Raw genomic sequence first — 15,104 nt, forward strand, 5'->3', positions numbered from 1 at the left:
GTTTATTACAGTATAGAGGGAGAGGGACAGTGCTGGGGTTTATTACAGTGTTAGGGAGAGGGACAGTGCTGGAGTTTATTACAGTGTTAGGGAGAGGGACAGTGCTGGGGTTTATTACAGTGTCCAGGGAGAGGGACAGTGCTGGGGTTTATTACAGTGTTAGGGAGAGGGACAGTGCTGGGGTTTATTACAGCGTCCAGGGAGAGGGACAGTGCTGGAGTTTATTACAGTGTTAGGGAGAGGGACAGTGCTGGGGTTTATTACAGTGTTAGGGAGAGGGACAGTGCTGGTGTTTATTACAGTGTCGAGGTAGAGGGACAGTGCTGGGGTTTATTACAGTATCGAGGGACAGGGACAGTGCTGGAGTTTATTACAGTGTTAGGGAGAGGGACAGTGCTGGGGTTTATTACAGTGTCCAGGGAGAGGGACAGTGCTGGGGTTTATTACAGTATAGAGGGAGAGGGACAGTGCTGGAGCTTATTACAGTGTCCAGGGAGAGCGACAGTGCTGGGGTTTATTACAGTGTTAGGGAGAGGGACAGTGCTGGGGTTTATTACAGTGTTCGGGAGAGGGACAGTGCTGGGGTTTATTACAGTGTCGAGGGAGAGGGACAGTGCTGGGGTTTATTACAGTGTTAGGGAGAGGGACAGTGCTGGAGTTTATTATAGTGTTAGGGAGAGGGACAGTGCTGGGGTTTATTACAGTGTTAGGGGGGGGGGACAGTGCTGGGGTTTATTACAGTATCGAGGGACAGGGACAGTGCTGGGGCTTATTACAGTGTTAGGGAGAGGGACAGAGCTGGGGTTTATTACAGTGCTGAGGGAGAGGGACAGTGCTGGAGTTTATTACAGTGTTGAGGGAGAGGGACAGTGCTGGGGTTTATTACAGTGTTAGGGAGAGGGACAGTGCTGGGGTTTATTACAGTGTTAGGGAGAGGGACAGTGCTGGGGTTTATTACAGTGTTAGGGAGAGGGACAGTGCTGGAGTTTATTATAGTGTTAGGGAGAGGGACAGTGCTGGGGTTTATTACAGTGTTAGGGGGGGGACAGTGCTGGGGTTTATTACAGTATCGAGGGACAGGGACAGTGCTGGGGCTTATTACAGTGTTAGGGAGAGGGACAGTGCTGGGGGTCATTACAGTGTTAGGGAGAGGGACAGTGCTGGGGTTTATTACAGTGCTGAGGGAGAGGGACAGTGCTGGAGTTTATTACAGTGTTGAGGGAGAGGGACAGTGCTGGGGTTTATTACAGTGTTAGGGAGAGGGACAGTGCTGGGGTTTATTACAGTGTTGAGGGAGAGGGACAGTGCTGGGGTTTATTACAGTGTTAGGGAGAGGGACAGTGCTGGGGTTTATTACAGTGTTAGGGAGAGGGACAGTGCTGGGGTTTATTACAGTGTCGAGGGAGAGGGACAGTGCTGGGATTTATTACAGTATCGAGGGAGAGGGACAGTGCTGGGGTTTATTACAGTGTTAGGGAGAGGGACAGTGCTGGGGTTTATTACAGTGTTAGGGAGAGGGACAGTGCTGGGGTTTATTACAGTGCTGAGGGAGAGGGACAGTGCTGGGGTTTATTACAGTGTTAGGGAGAGGGACAGTGTTGGAGTTTATTACAGTGTTAGGGAGAGGGACAGTGTTGGAGTTTATTACAGTGTTAGGGAGGGGGACAGTGCTGGGGTTTATTACAGTGCTGAGGGAGAGGGACAGTGCTGGGGTTTATTACAGTGTCCAGGGAGAGGGACAGTGCTGGGGTTTATTACAGTGTCCAGGGAGAGGGACAGTGCTGGGGTTTATTACAGTGTTAGGGAGAGGGACAGTGCTGGGGTTTATTACAGTGTTAGGGAGAGGGACAGTGCTGGGGTTTATTACAGTGTCGAGGGAGAGGGACAGTGCTGGGGTTTATTACAGTGTTAGGGAGAGGGACAGTGCTGGGGTTTATTACAGTGTTAGGGAGAGGGACAGTGCTGGGGTTTATTACAGTGTCGAGGGAGAGGGACAGTGCTGGGGTTTATTACAGTGTTAGGGAGAGGGACAGTGCTGGGGTTTATTACAGTATCGAGGGACAGGGACAGTGCTGGCGTTTATTACAGTGCTGAGTGGGAGGGACAGTGCTGGGGTTTATTACAGTGTTAGGGAGTGCAGCACCATTGGAGTTTGGTATCTGTGACAATCTGGACCGGGCAGCAGAGACGGGTTCTCCACCACTCCCCACATGATCCCGACACAGAACTTTATCATCGGTCCTTCATCGCACCTGGATCAAAATCCAAGGTTCTCAAGGTTCAGGAAGTGCCATCTTCTCAAGGACAGCAAGTGCTGGCCTTGCCAGTGATGCTTCCACCTCATTAAAATTTAAGTGGCTCTTCCGGCGTGAATTTTAACACCAATTCATAACTTTATTCAACACCACATCGGATCTAACACAACAACTCTTGTTGTCCAATCAACTGTCTACATTTAATTTGAAAGAAAGAACTTCATTGCAGCCACGGGGCAGTATGACCACTTATCATGGTGTCTGAAAGTTGGCCGTAAACTCCTAGACAATACACACGGGCACACACACTTACTGAAGCCGAAACACGCCTGGCCAGATGACAGGATTCTTGAATTCAGTTTCCCGAGCCCTTGCCTATCATGTTTCTTTAGGCATTGCAGCTTTCCTTTCAGACAAACCCTATCCTTCCTCTGATCTCAGAGCTGTGGAATGCCTGGGGACACATTGCCTGGGTTTACAAAGCACAGCGAAAGGCAGAGCTGTTTTCGCCCTCGCAGTGCTGGGCTGATGCAACGGCCACGCAGAGCAAAATCTGAACTTCTCCCCCCCAGCCCCCTCAATATTTCATGGAGGGGTTGCAGGAGTTCCGATTTCTGGTGTAGTTTTAGTGCTATGGTCACAGGTTTCATTCAGCAGGAAAAATAAGGCACAGTTACAAATGAGGAACAATTAGCTGAACACAGACTTGAAGCAAGCTCAATTTCTAAGCATATAATAATATTCTTCAAAATCATTCATAAAGGCGGCGCTATAATTAGCTTCCACTGTTTACCTGCAGTTAGAAGATTTAAAACCAAGATTGCAAGCATTTTATTTCTGGAGACAATAAAACATTAAAGGCAATCTTGTGTCAGCATTGGAAGAGAGTCAGGTTAATGCGATGGTGGGGGAGATCAGGCGAAATGTTCTTGCGCACAGAGGTTGTTATGTAAGACATAGGAGCAGAATTAGGCCACTTGGTCCATAGAGTCTGCTCCGCCATTCAATCATGGCTGATATTTTCTCATCCCCATTCTCCTGCCTTACAGTCCAAGATGCACAGCCTGAGAAAGGTGGATGCACGCGTGATGGGCTGAATGGCCTCCACTAAAATTCTGTAAATCAAGCATCAATTTCCAACTAAATATTTGGAATAATGCGCACAATTCTGGTCGCCACAAGACCAGAAGGATGTGGAGGGTGGAGGCTTTGGAGAGGGTACCGAGGAGGTTCACCAGGATGTTGCCTGGTTTGGAGGGTGGAAGCTATATGGAGAGGCTGAATAGAGTTGGACTGTTTTCATTAGCATGACGGAGGTTGAGGGGTGACCTGATAGAGGTCTACAAGATCATGAGGGGATGGGCAAGCACTCTTTCCCAGGTGGAGGGGTCAGTCACCAGGCATAGGTTTTAGGTCTGTGGGGCATAGGTTTAGAGGAGATGTGCGAGGCAGGTTTTTACGCAGAGGGTGGCGAGTGCATGGAACGTATTGCCAGGGGAGGTTGTGGAAGCAAATACAAGAACGGCATTCAAAAGACATCATGACAAACAAATGGGATAGGATGGGTATAGAGGGATACGACACAAGGAAGTGCTGAGGGTTTTGGCAAAGATTGGTATTATGACCGGTACAGGCTTGGGGAGCCAAAGGGCCTGTCCCTGTGCTGTATTATTCTTTGTTCTAAATGCAAGGCGATACAGACGTATGAATTAGGAGTAAGGAGTCAGCCATTCAGCCCCTTGAGCCAGTTCTCAATAAGTTCACAGCTGATCTGACTGTTGCCTCATCCACCCTCGATAACCTATATAAAATAACGCAATATCTCTCTTGGCAAACCAGCCAACAAGGCACGCCCCGGGTCTATTTCTCCCAGAGTCTTCATAGCAGCAGTTGGTGCTGGACACAGTCCCACAGGAAGCTCACTCAAAAGACCATGGTCCCAGCCAGACGCTTCCAAGGCGTTGACAGCCTGTTTGTCGTTTGAATATTTTACCTTTAATACAAATATTTGACCTGTTGATTCTTCAAAAAGCTTGCCTTCAAAAGCAGCAGATTATTGATCAGCTGTAACTCGATGGCGATGATAAGTGTGTTTACCCGCCTCCAACAATCTAATCTCACAGCTGCCTCCAAACGATTGAGCAATGCGGGGTTTGCTAGTGTTAAGATGAAATCACTATTTTTCACTCCTTCATGAAAAGCCCAGCTGAGGTCCAGATAAACCGCAGACAGGCAGCGAGCACACAGGCTCTCTCCTATTCTCTGCTTTGAATCCCTGCTGCACCACAACAGCGACCCAATGACAGATTTATAGACTTCACAGCAAATCTTGAAAATTTCACCTCCTGTTGCGAAACGTGACTAAAATAAGAGCCGTGCCAAACAATATTTGAATAAGCGTTTCAAGGCACTGAACCATTTTATGGACTGATCAATCCTCTTGTGCCAACCATACCTGGTGGCAGTCCACACAGATTCAGCTGCCAAGCCCACTAATGTTTCCCCAGCATTAATACAAGCTTAGCCATGGCACAAAGTGCTCAGGATCCCAGGAACACCTATTCACAGAACTGGTACAGCACAGAAAGAGCCCAGTTGGTCCATTGTGTCTGCACTGGCTCTCTGAATGAGCAGTATATCGAATGCCCCGCCTTCTCCCCATAACACCGCGCATTCACCCTTTTCAGATAATAATCCAAGTCCCTCTCGAATGCTTTGACTGAACCTGCCCCCCCACGACTCACAGATGGTGCACTCCAGTCTTAATTACCGACTGATGTGTGACATTTCTGATGGATGAGATTTTCCACACCCCTTCGCCACCCCCCCCCCCCCCCCCCCCCCCCCCCCCCCCACCCCCAAACAACGTATTTCACAGTGGCAGAGGTGGCCTGCTATTGGCGGGATCTTTTGGTCCCACTGCTGTCAACAGGGTTTCTCCTTGTACGCACCCTCCACGGTCAGGAAACCCACGGCAGCATTTTGCCACCATTGGGAATGGCCAGAAAATTCCAATGCATGTTTCCATTGATTCTTTTGCCAATTACCTTAAATCTCCGCCCTCACATTGACGATCCTTCCGCCAGTGGGAACAGTTCGTCCCGATCTACACTGTCCAGACCCCTCATTATTTTAAACACCTCTAGCCAACCTCCTCTTCTCCAAGGAAAATAGTCCCAACTTCTCCAAACTTTCTAATTAAAGTTGCTCATTCCCTGGAACCATGCGCGTGACTTTTATCTGTTGAGCAAGATAAAGGTTTTTATTCCACCATCCAAAACGAATAGTCCTTTAGTCCCTGGACTGGTTCCTTTCCAGTATGAATTAAGCACATTGCTGCCTTTCTCAAATTAAATACTTCTGTATAGAGATGAGGCCAACATTATGAGGATTTTGACAGCTGTTCTATTGATTTTTTTTTTTTTTAAATCAATAAAAACAAGCCAATTTTCATCCTAAATCACATGCTTGTGTTTCCCCTCTCCCTTTCCAGGAGAGATAAGGTGGGATCCTGTATAATCACAAATGTCTTCATTTAGATATCCCAGATTCCCTGCAAAAACGGTCCCACCCCAGTTCTATTGGGAGTAAGCGCTCGCCAATGCAAGTGGATTTTAGTGTCGAACACGGAACAAATATCGGCAGATAGCGCGAATCTCCGGGATGAAAACTTTTGCCCTCGTCATTGGGAATACATACTGGCCAGTCGGACATTGCGTGTGTGAGCAGATCAGCCATGTGGGGGTTTAACCGAGTGGTGAAACCGGCTCGAGGGGGCTGCCTGCCAAAACCGGCTCGAGGGGGCTGCCTGCCAAAACCGGCTCGAGGGGCTGCCTGGAACACTTCTGTTCTCGTCATGTCAGAAGACACATGCACTAATGGGCCCACAATTACAAGAGCAGCTTTGTGCAGGAAAATTATCCTTTCTAAAAATATTGCATCAATGCAAAGAAGGTTCAGTTACAGCAATTTTTTAAAAAAATAAACGAACTTGCTGTTAACACACAATGTCAAAGGCCCGTCGCGATGCTTTCTAAGACTTGGTTGGAATGACACCTGCCGCCACCCCTCCTGAAGATGGACGTGCTGAGGTTCTCATCAGTACCTCATCCATGAGACCATTCAAGCAGGAGCCACAGTGAGGCATTGCGCCCAAAGAGGGTGGATCAATGCTGCCCTTACCTCATATCCCTGTGCACATACTTTCTAATAGGTTCGACTGCCGCCAGACTCCTTCCCCCTCCCCATGCCCTGCCCCCAGCCTTGGGCATAAGCCGGCACAACAAAAACCAATTGACACAATACAGACCAAGAGTCAAATCTTCGACATGTGCATTCTGTAAAGCAGAACACCAGACAAGGCAGAGCAATTAAACCAGGCGAGCACCTCAGGCACTTGGTTTCTGAAAGGAATACATTCCCCCTGATGCAAGTTAAAGATAATGACATTTCTGTGATTCTTGGACTGAATTAACATGCACACGAGTTACAGTTGTTTTGTAATCTAATTTTCATCTCTTTCTTGCTATTTTTCCAAACACTTTGTCTTTTATTACCATATCGTCTCAAATCAGGACAGCGTGGACTTTGGATTGCTATCAAAAGACTGACATTCTAAGGACTTTTACAGGGAACTGTACCAGTCGGAGCCAACAGGGGAGAGGAGGGGAATGGAGAGGTTTCTTGACGGGCTTTCTTTCCCGAAGGTGCAGGAGGAGAAGGTGGAGGGGTTGGGTGCGCCGATTGAGCTGGAGGAGCTAGTTAAGGGGATCAGGCAGATGCAGTCAGGGAAGGCACCGGGGCCGGATGGGTTCCCGGTGGAATTTTATAAAAAGTTTGTGGACCTAGTGGGCCCCTTGCTGGTGTGGACACTCAATGAAGCGTGGGAAGGGGGGACTTTGCCCCCGACGATGTCGCGGGCGCTGATCTCGTTAATTTTAAAGAGGGACAAGGACCCCCAGCAGTGTGGTTCATACAGGCCCATATCTCTCCTCAACGTGGATGCTAAGGTCCTGGCAAAAATCCTGGCCACCAGGATAGAGGACTGTGTGCCAGGGGTTGTGCACGAGGACCAGACAGGTTTCGTGAAGGGAAGGCAGCGGAACACGAATGTGCGGAGATTGTTGAATGTCATCATGATGCCGGCGATTGAGGGGGAGGCAGAGATAGTGGTGGTACTGGATGCGGAGAAGGCCTTCGATAGAGTGGAGTGGGGGTACCTATGGGAGGTGTTGGGGAGGTTTGGATTTGGTGAAGGGTTCATTAGATGGGTAAGGCTGCTACATGAGGCCCCAATGGCGTGCGTGGCCACGAATAGGAGGAGGTCGGAGTACTTCCGGCTTTACCGGGGAACCAGGCAGGGTTGCCCCCTGTCCCCTTGTTGTTTGCACTGGCAATCGAGCCACTGGCGATGGCGTTGAGGGATTCAGAGAGGTGGAGAGGCTTGGTGCGAGGTGGAGAGGAACATAGGGTGTCGTTGTATGCCGATGACCTGTTACTGTATGTGGCGGACCCGGTGGGAGGGATGCCGGGAGTGATGGAGTTGCTAGGTGAGATTGGGACCTTTTCAGGTTATAAATTAAATTTAGACAAGAGCGAGGTGTTTGTGGTGCACCCTGGAGACCAGGAGGAAGGAATTGGTAGGCTCCCACTTAGGCGGGCAGGGGAGAGCTTTAGGTACCTGGGGGTGCAGGTGGCCAGGGACTGGGGGACTCTTCACAAGCATAACTTCACCAGACTTGTAGATCAGATGGAGGAGGAGTTAAAGAGGTGGGACATGCTGCCATTATCGTTGGCGGGGAGGGTACAGCCCGTCAAAATGACGGTGCTTCCGAGGTTCTTGTTCCTCTTTCAGTGCCTGCCCATCTTTATCCCCAGGGCCTTCTTTAGGAGAGTGACTAGCAGTATTTTGAGCTTTGTGTGGGCACATGGGACTCCAAGAGTGAAGAGGGTGTTCCTGGAGCGAGGGAGGGATAGAGGCGGGCTGGCGCTGCCCAACCTTCTGGGGTACTGTTGGGCAGCCAATGTGTCAATGGTGCGTAAATGGGTGATGGAGGGGGGAGGGGCGGCGTGGAAAAGAATGGAGACGGCGTCATGTAGAGGTACGAGCCTGGGTGCCATGGTAACGGCACCGTTGCCGCTCTCCCCTAAGAGGTTTACCACGAGCCCGGTGGTGGCGGCAACCTTAAGAATCTGGGGACAGTGGAGACGGCATCGGGGGGGAAACAGGGGGCTCGATGGAGGCTCCACTGGTTGGCAACCATCGGTTCATCCCGGGGAACAAGGATAGGGGATTTAGGGGGTGGCAAAGGGCAGGCATCAGCAAATTGAGGGACCTGTTTATTGGCGGGAGGTTTGCGGACCTGGGGGAACTGGAAGATAAATTTGGCCTTCCCCAAGGGAACATGTTCAGATACCTGCAGGTAAAGGCGTTTGCTAGGCGACAGGTAGAGGGATTCCCTCTGCTGCCGTCACGGGGGACGATGGACAGAGTGCTTTCGGGGGTGTGGGTCAGAGAGAGGAAGGTGTCTGACATCTATAAGGTAATGCAGGAGGTGGAGGAGTCATCAGTGGAGGAGCTGAAGGCTAAATGGGAGGAGGAACTTGGGGAGCAGATAGAGGATGGGACTTGGGCAGATGCCTTGGAGAGAGTCAACTCTTCCTCCTCATGTGCGAGGCTTAGTCTCATCCAATTTAAGGTGCTGCACCGGGCCCACATGTCCGGGACTAGGATGAGTAGGTTCTTTGGGGGTGAGGACAGGTGCACCAGATGTTCGGGGAGTCTAGCGAACCACGCCCATATGTTCTGGGCATGCCCAGCACTGGAAGAATTCTGGAAGGGGGTGGCGGGGACAGTGTCGAGGGTGGTTGGATCCAGGGTCAAACCAGGGTGGGGACTCGCGATTTTTGGAGTTGCGGTAGAGCTGGGAGTGCAGGAGGCGAAAGAGGCCGGTGTCCTGGCCTTTGCGTCCCTAGTAGTCAGACGAAGGGTTCTGCTACAGTGGAAGGATGCAACGCCCCCAAGTGTGGAAACCTGGATCAGTGACATGGCGGGATTTATAAAATTGGAAAGGGTCAAATTTGCCCTGAGAGGATCAATACAAGGGTTCTATAAACGATGGCAGCCTTTTCTGGACTTCCTGGCTCAAAGATCGGTAACTTGGTCAATAGCAGCAGCAACCCGGTGGGAGGGGGGTTTCCTTATTGTCGTGTCTATTCTGTAACTTTATATTGTGTTAATTTGCGTTGTTGTTAAAATGCTGTGTTGTTCATGGAGGTGGGGCAAATGTTTATGATTGTTAATATTATTGTTATTTTTGGTATTTTACTATGGTGCGTAATTGTTGTATAAATTCAAAATTTTTCAATAAAAATTATTTTAAAAAAAAGACTGACATTCTGTCAGTCACTGTGATTAGCCATTCCTATTGTTCCCTTGCCTATCTCAGTGAGAAGACAATCTTATAGATCTCTAACCAACGGTATCTGAACTTTTACTAAATCCTGTTTACCCATCGCCCCCGAGCTCGTCGATGTACCCCGTTCCCGGCTGATAGGTGTCCCCATTTTAAAATTCTCATCCTGGTTTGCAAATCCCATCTCATCTTCATCCCTCCCGTTCTTTTTAACTTTCTCCAACCCCAAGTTCTGATCTCTCCTCCAATTCTGGCCTCTTCTGCATCCTGGATTTTAATCACTCTTACTTACCACTGATGGCTATGCCTTCAGCTGCCTGGTTGTGAAATTCCCTCCCTGAACCTCTCCACCTCTCAGATACTCCTGGGAACATACCTCATTAATCAAGCTTTTGATTACCAATCCTAATTCACCTCAGTTGACATGCTTTGATGTCAATGTTGGTCCTGTGGAACACCTCACCATGTTTTACCACATGAACAATGATATATAAATGGAAGTTATTTTGTCTGCTGGAGGCTACACTCAGATGGATACAGTAGGTGGTTCACACACCAATAGACAACCAGGTACAACATGGTGAGGGTTGCCAACCCTCCCGGATTGGCCTGGAGTCTCCAGGAACTGAAGATCAATCTCCAGGACACTAGAGGGCATCCCTGAAGGAAAATCATTGGGATGATAAAAATAGTTTTTATTTTCTTTGAACATTTCTCTTCACCAGGTCTAAAAATATGGAAACGAGGGGATAAAAGACCGTTTGACTTCCGGTCAAGAATCATCCAATTGGGTAATGAGTCTTTTTGCTTTCCAATTGATGTAGGAAGGCCATGTGTCACTAGGATGAGCATGTTGGCTGACTAATGGCTGGAGGGTGGGGGCAAATCATGTGATGAAACCTCCAGGACTCCATTTAATCACAATTGGCAATGGTAAATATGACAGCAACGCAGTCAGTATATCTTATGTTGCAGAGAGTTATGGCATGGTTGTGTTTTACTATAGGGCTAAGAAAATGACAATAACGGCCATCTCTTAATGTGGCAATGGATACATCAGAAGTGTCAGACAAGTTTATTATAGTTGGATTATGAGGGGATTTCAAGATGAACATTACGAGAGCTAGGTTTAACATGACAAAAGGCAACAGCCTTTATATGGAGGTCAGCTTAAGGTTTGCAATATTCCAAGGGTAAGCAGCGTTTCAAAAGGTGGAAGTATGCTGTCTTGAGACAGAGACTGACTGGAGTTTGGGGGAGATGGTGAATTAGTCGTAATGTCACAGGGCTAGTGATCCAGAGGCCCTGATTGAATCCTGCCTCCGCAGCAGCTGGTGGAATTTGAATTCAATTAATAAAATCTGGAATACAAAGCAAGTAACGATGATCTTGAATCTGCATCAATTACAGTAAAAACCCATCTGATTCACTATTGCATTTTAGGGAAGGAAATCTGCCATCCTCAGCCGGTCTATCCTACAAGCGATTCCAGACCCACAGCAATGTGGCTGACTCTTAACTACCCCTCTGAAATGGTCGAGAAAGCCACTCAGTTCAAGGGTAATTAGGGATGGGCAACAAATGCTGGCCCAGTCAGCGACGCCCACATCCCATGAAATAACAAATATTTTAAATCCCCAGCGTCAGAGAGGACAGGATATTGCACACAATATACTTCAATGCAAAGGAAGAGAATCGCTAGCGAGCCTTTCTGATGATGAGCTGGAGGAAGTTCTGATTCACCAGAACTTGGTGGTGGACAATGATTTTAAGTGTGGGGGGGCTGTTGGGATCTTAGAGAGGTAGTGGTGGTGAGGTAATGTTCAGGACAGGGATCAAATCGGATAATAATAATCGTTATTATAATAATAATAACCTTTCTTGTCACAAGTACACTTACATTAACACTGCAATGAAGTTACTGTGAAAAGCCCCGAGTCGCCACATTCCGGCACCTGTTCGGGTGCACAGAGGGAGAATTCAGAATGTTCAAATTATCTAACAGCACGTCTTTCGGGATTTGTGGGAGGAAACCGGAGCACCCGGAGGAAACCCACGCAGACACAGGCAGAACGTGCAGACGCCACACATTGGAAGCTTCCATCAAGAGGCAGCACAACACAGATACTGAGAGTCATGCTGGAGTTACCACTTCATAGAACCATGGAAATACTACAGTACAGGAGGCCATTCAGCCCATCAAATCTGCACCGACCCTCTGAAAGAGTACCCTACTTAAGCCCATGCCCCACCGTATCCCTGTAACTGCACAACTCCACCAAACTTGTTTTTTGGACATTAAGGAACAGTTAGCCAGACATGGCTAATTCACCTCGCTTGCACATCTCTGGAATGTGGGTGGAAACCAGAGCACCCAAAGGAAACTCACACGGGCACGGGGAGAAACTGCAAACTCCACACAGACAGAGACCGAGGCTGGAATTGAACCCAGGTCTCTGGCGCTGAGAGGCAGCATTGCCGCCCACTGTGCCACCCACTTGCACTGACCAGCACTGCCATAGAACGACCATTCCTGCAAATGAATCTGAACGTATACAGCAGGAGGGCCATTGCCAACATTAACAGGAGCAGGAAACTGGCCACTGATCAGACACCATTACAGGCCAGCCTGAATTTCCTTTTTAACTAAGCCAATGTAGAGGAGAATGGGTGTATGACTGGAGCCTCAAATCCAATCCATGGCCCACCCAGTTTCCAGCAGCGGGCATTGGGTTCCATTCAGCATCACAGATCCACCGTCACTCCTCATTCTCCCGCACTCTTACCATCAGCATTCATACCCCAGGGGCACAGGAACCAAACACAAACCCCTTTACACCACCCCAAAGACCTGTCAACATCAGGACAGGGCCAGGTTCAAACCCCTCCTGCCCTGGAGGACTGATCGCACTTAACCAGCACAGCTATCTGGGGAGAGTCAAGAGGAGCAGGTGGACTGGTTTCAAACTCTACTTCAGAATTACGTCTACGGGTTTTTTAAGCATCGGTCGTGTAATAAAGAGGCAGTGTAATGGAGCTGCAACTTTGCCAAGAACTGATTTAACATGGTTCGCACCATTTCCAGGCATCACCCTGGGTTTTAGACAAATTTCCACAAAGCTTCAATTCACAACAGTCAGAACAACTGTACTTGGATCATTTGCCTGGATTTTCAGATTTCTAAGATGTGACTGGAAGTAGGTCCCAGGTCCTGTGAATAGACTTTGTATCTGCCCTAGCAACTGCGGGGGGGGGGGGGGGGGGCAGCAAAAGTTGTTATTAAAGCTGGACATTACAATTCAGCAGGCAGAGCTAAATGAGACAAGTGAGAAGATTCAGAAACAGGCTCGAAGCTTCTGTCTACGTTGTCCCCACTGTTAACTACTTTCATGAGGTGATGCCCCCCCCCCCCAACCCAACCCAACCAGCCATGGCCGGGGGGGGAGGGGGGGGGGGGGGGGGCGGTTGGAATCAAAGTGCATCCAGCAGCTGATAAAGCAGGAGCTGAGCTGGGTGCAAGGGCGATACCTAGTCTGTAACCTGCTGAGGTACACCAGGGTTGTAACTCAGCGAGTGTCTTGAGGGCCCCCTGAAGTGAGCATAAATCTTGCCACATCTGAACACATCTTCCAAACCAAAATTCACCGTTCAAAAATGAATTTGATAATTTTCCACTGCCTTACAGTTTTTCCAAGTCTCTTTTTTTTTAAAAACTACAATCATCTTTTCAAGCTACCAACAAGACCTCCAACCATCGTACTTAATGCAAATAAAAAAGGTAGTGCCAGGGACAGACTGATTTAGAAGAAACTCTATGAATAGGTTTTGAAACATAGCAAGAGTTCCAGACTGGATAAAATTAGCCTTTAGCTGCTTGCTGGTGGCACTTTTACACAAATATACTCAAGTATGAGTTTGGTATGGTACAATCTCCAAGTCCCCCTCCACCCCACCCCCAGTTTAAAGTGACCCCGGCTGGGCTGCAGATTTTCCACAACTTTTCAAAAAGTTTTTGAAAACTTTTAGTTTTGATGGGTTGAGGTTACTTTTGGAGAGTTCGCCCTCCCTTCACCGCTTAAACGGATCTCAAATCTCCAGAGAAATGCAAGAAGCGGGGGGTGGGGGGAGAAAGTGGGGACACTTGTACTCTTGTACTCACACAGAAGGAGAGGAAAAGAATTTGGATGAGGAGACGCCAGTGGAGCAGCGAAACTTTTCTCCGGCCCATTTCTCTTCAGTCTTCTCCCTTTCTCTCTCTCTCTCCCAACCCAAACTCCTCACAGAAAGCTCCCGCTGATCGGCCGCTGGGGCTGGGAGAAGAAAGTGATTCAAAAGTCCTTGAGCAGTGCTGTCCCGTCTCTGCCTCTTGCTCCAACTTTGGACAAAGTTCGCCTCCCCTCTCCCTCGCCCTCTCCACCCCTCTCACTGAACTTCTCCTCACAATTCCGAGCTTCACCCTCTCCTCAACCCAGCCCCACACAAAACTCGACATGGATTCCCAGGAATGGATCCGCTCGCCTCGACTTCACAAACTCCCTGGACTGGATTTTACAGGAACTGGAGTTCACTTTCCCCCGCCCTCCCTCTCCCAAATCCATGAGTCTCACTGTTCCCAACAACCTCATAATGGTTTCTCTTCCTATTGGTCAGCTCTTCTTTTTGAAAGATCACTACAGTGCAGAAGGAGGCCATTCAGCCCATCGAGTCTGCACCGACCCTCTGAAAGAGCACCCAACCTAGGGTCAGGCCCCACCCTATCCCCATATCCCAGTAATCCAATCTAACCTTTTGGATACTAAGGGACAATTTAGCATGGGCAATCCACCTAACCTGTATGTCTTTGGACTGTGGGAGGTAACCGGAACACCTGGAGGAACACCATACAGATACTGGGAGAAAGTGCAAACTCCACACAGTTACCCAATGCCGGAATTTAACCTGGGTCCCTGGTGCTGTGAGGCAGCAGTGCCACCGTGCCACCCACAAAATGGGCAAAAGGAGGAAGTGTCTCAATGGGTAGCTTTCCCACCATACCCCCAGAGTTAAGTGACAAGTCCCACTTGGCAGCCAGACCTGAGCATCTAATTCACCGGTGAGTGCCATGGTGCCAGAGGTACCTGCTTTCAGGGAAGAATTTAAACTGAGGTCCCATTTGTCTTGTTTAGGTGGCCACAAAAGATCCCACGTTGTCATCCCAATAAAGAAGAGAATCCATAGAATCCCTGCAGTGCAGAAGGACGCTATTCAGCCCATTGAGTCTGCACCAAACCTCAGAAAAAGCACTCTACCCAGGCCCTCATCCCGCCCTATACCCAAAACCCCACCAAACCTGCACATCTTTGGACTGTGGGAGGAAACTGGAGCACACTGAGGACTTGCATTCAAGGAGCACTTTTCATGACCTCCAGGCATCACAATGCACTTCCTGGCTAAC

The 15,104-nt window shown here is 48.9% G+C and overlaps 1 protein-coding gene across 2 annotated transcripts in view; it reads right to left on the reverse strand.

Annotated features, from left to right (window-relative positions):
* hspg2 (heparan sulfate proteoglycan 2) overlaps positions 1–14,123 on the reverse strand; it is a 571,937-nt gene extending 557,814 nt beyond the window's left edge. Inside the window, exon 1 of one of the 2 annotated variants that reach the window (XM_038821731.1) lies at positions 13,830–14,123. In XM_038821731.1, the coding sequence (XP_038677659.1) occupies positions 13,830–13,898 (69 nt within the window). In that variant the 5' untranslated portion in view covers positions 13,899–14,123. The remainder of the gene's footprint in view (positions 1–13,829) is intronic. The other variant, XM_038821732.1, reaches the window with a different exon arrangement.
* Between the last annotated feature and the right edge of the window lie 981 nt (positions 14,124–15,104).

This window comes from Scyliorhinus canicula, chromosome 16, assembly GCF_902713615.1.
Source record: "Scyliorhinus canicula chromosome 16, sScyCan1.1, whole genome shotgun sequence".
Classification (NCBI taxonomy): Eukaryota; Metazoa; Chordata; class Chondrichthyes; order Carcharhiniformes; family Scyliorhinidae; genus Scyliorhinus; species Scyliorhinus canicula.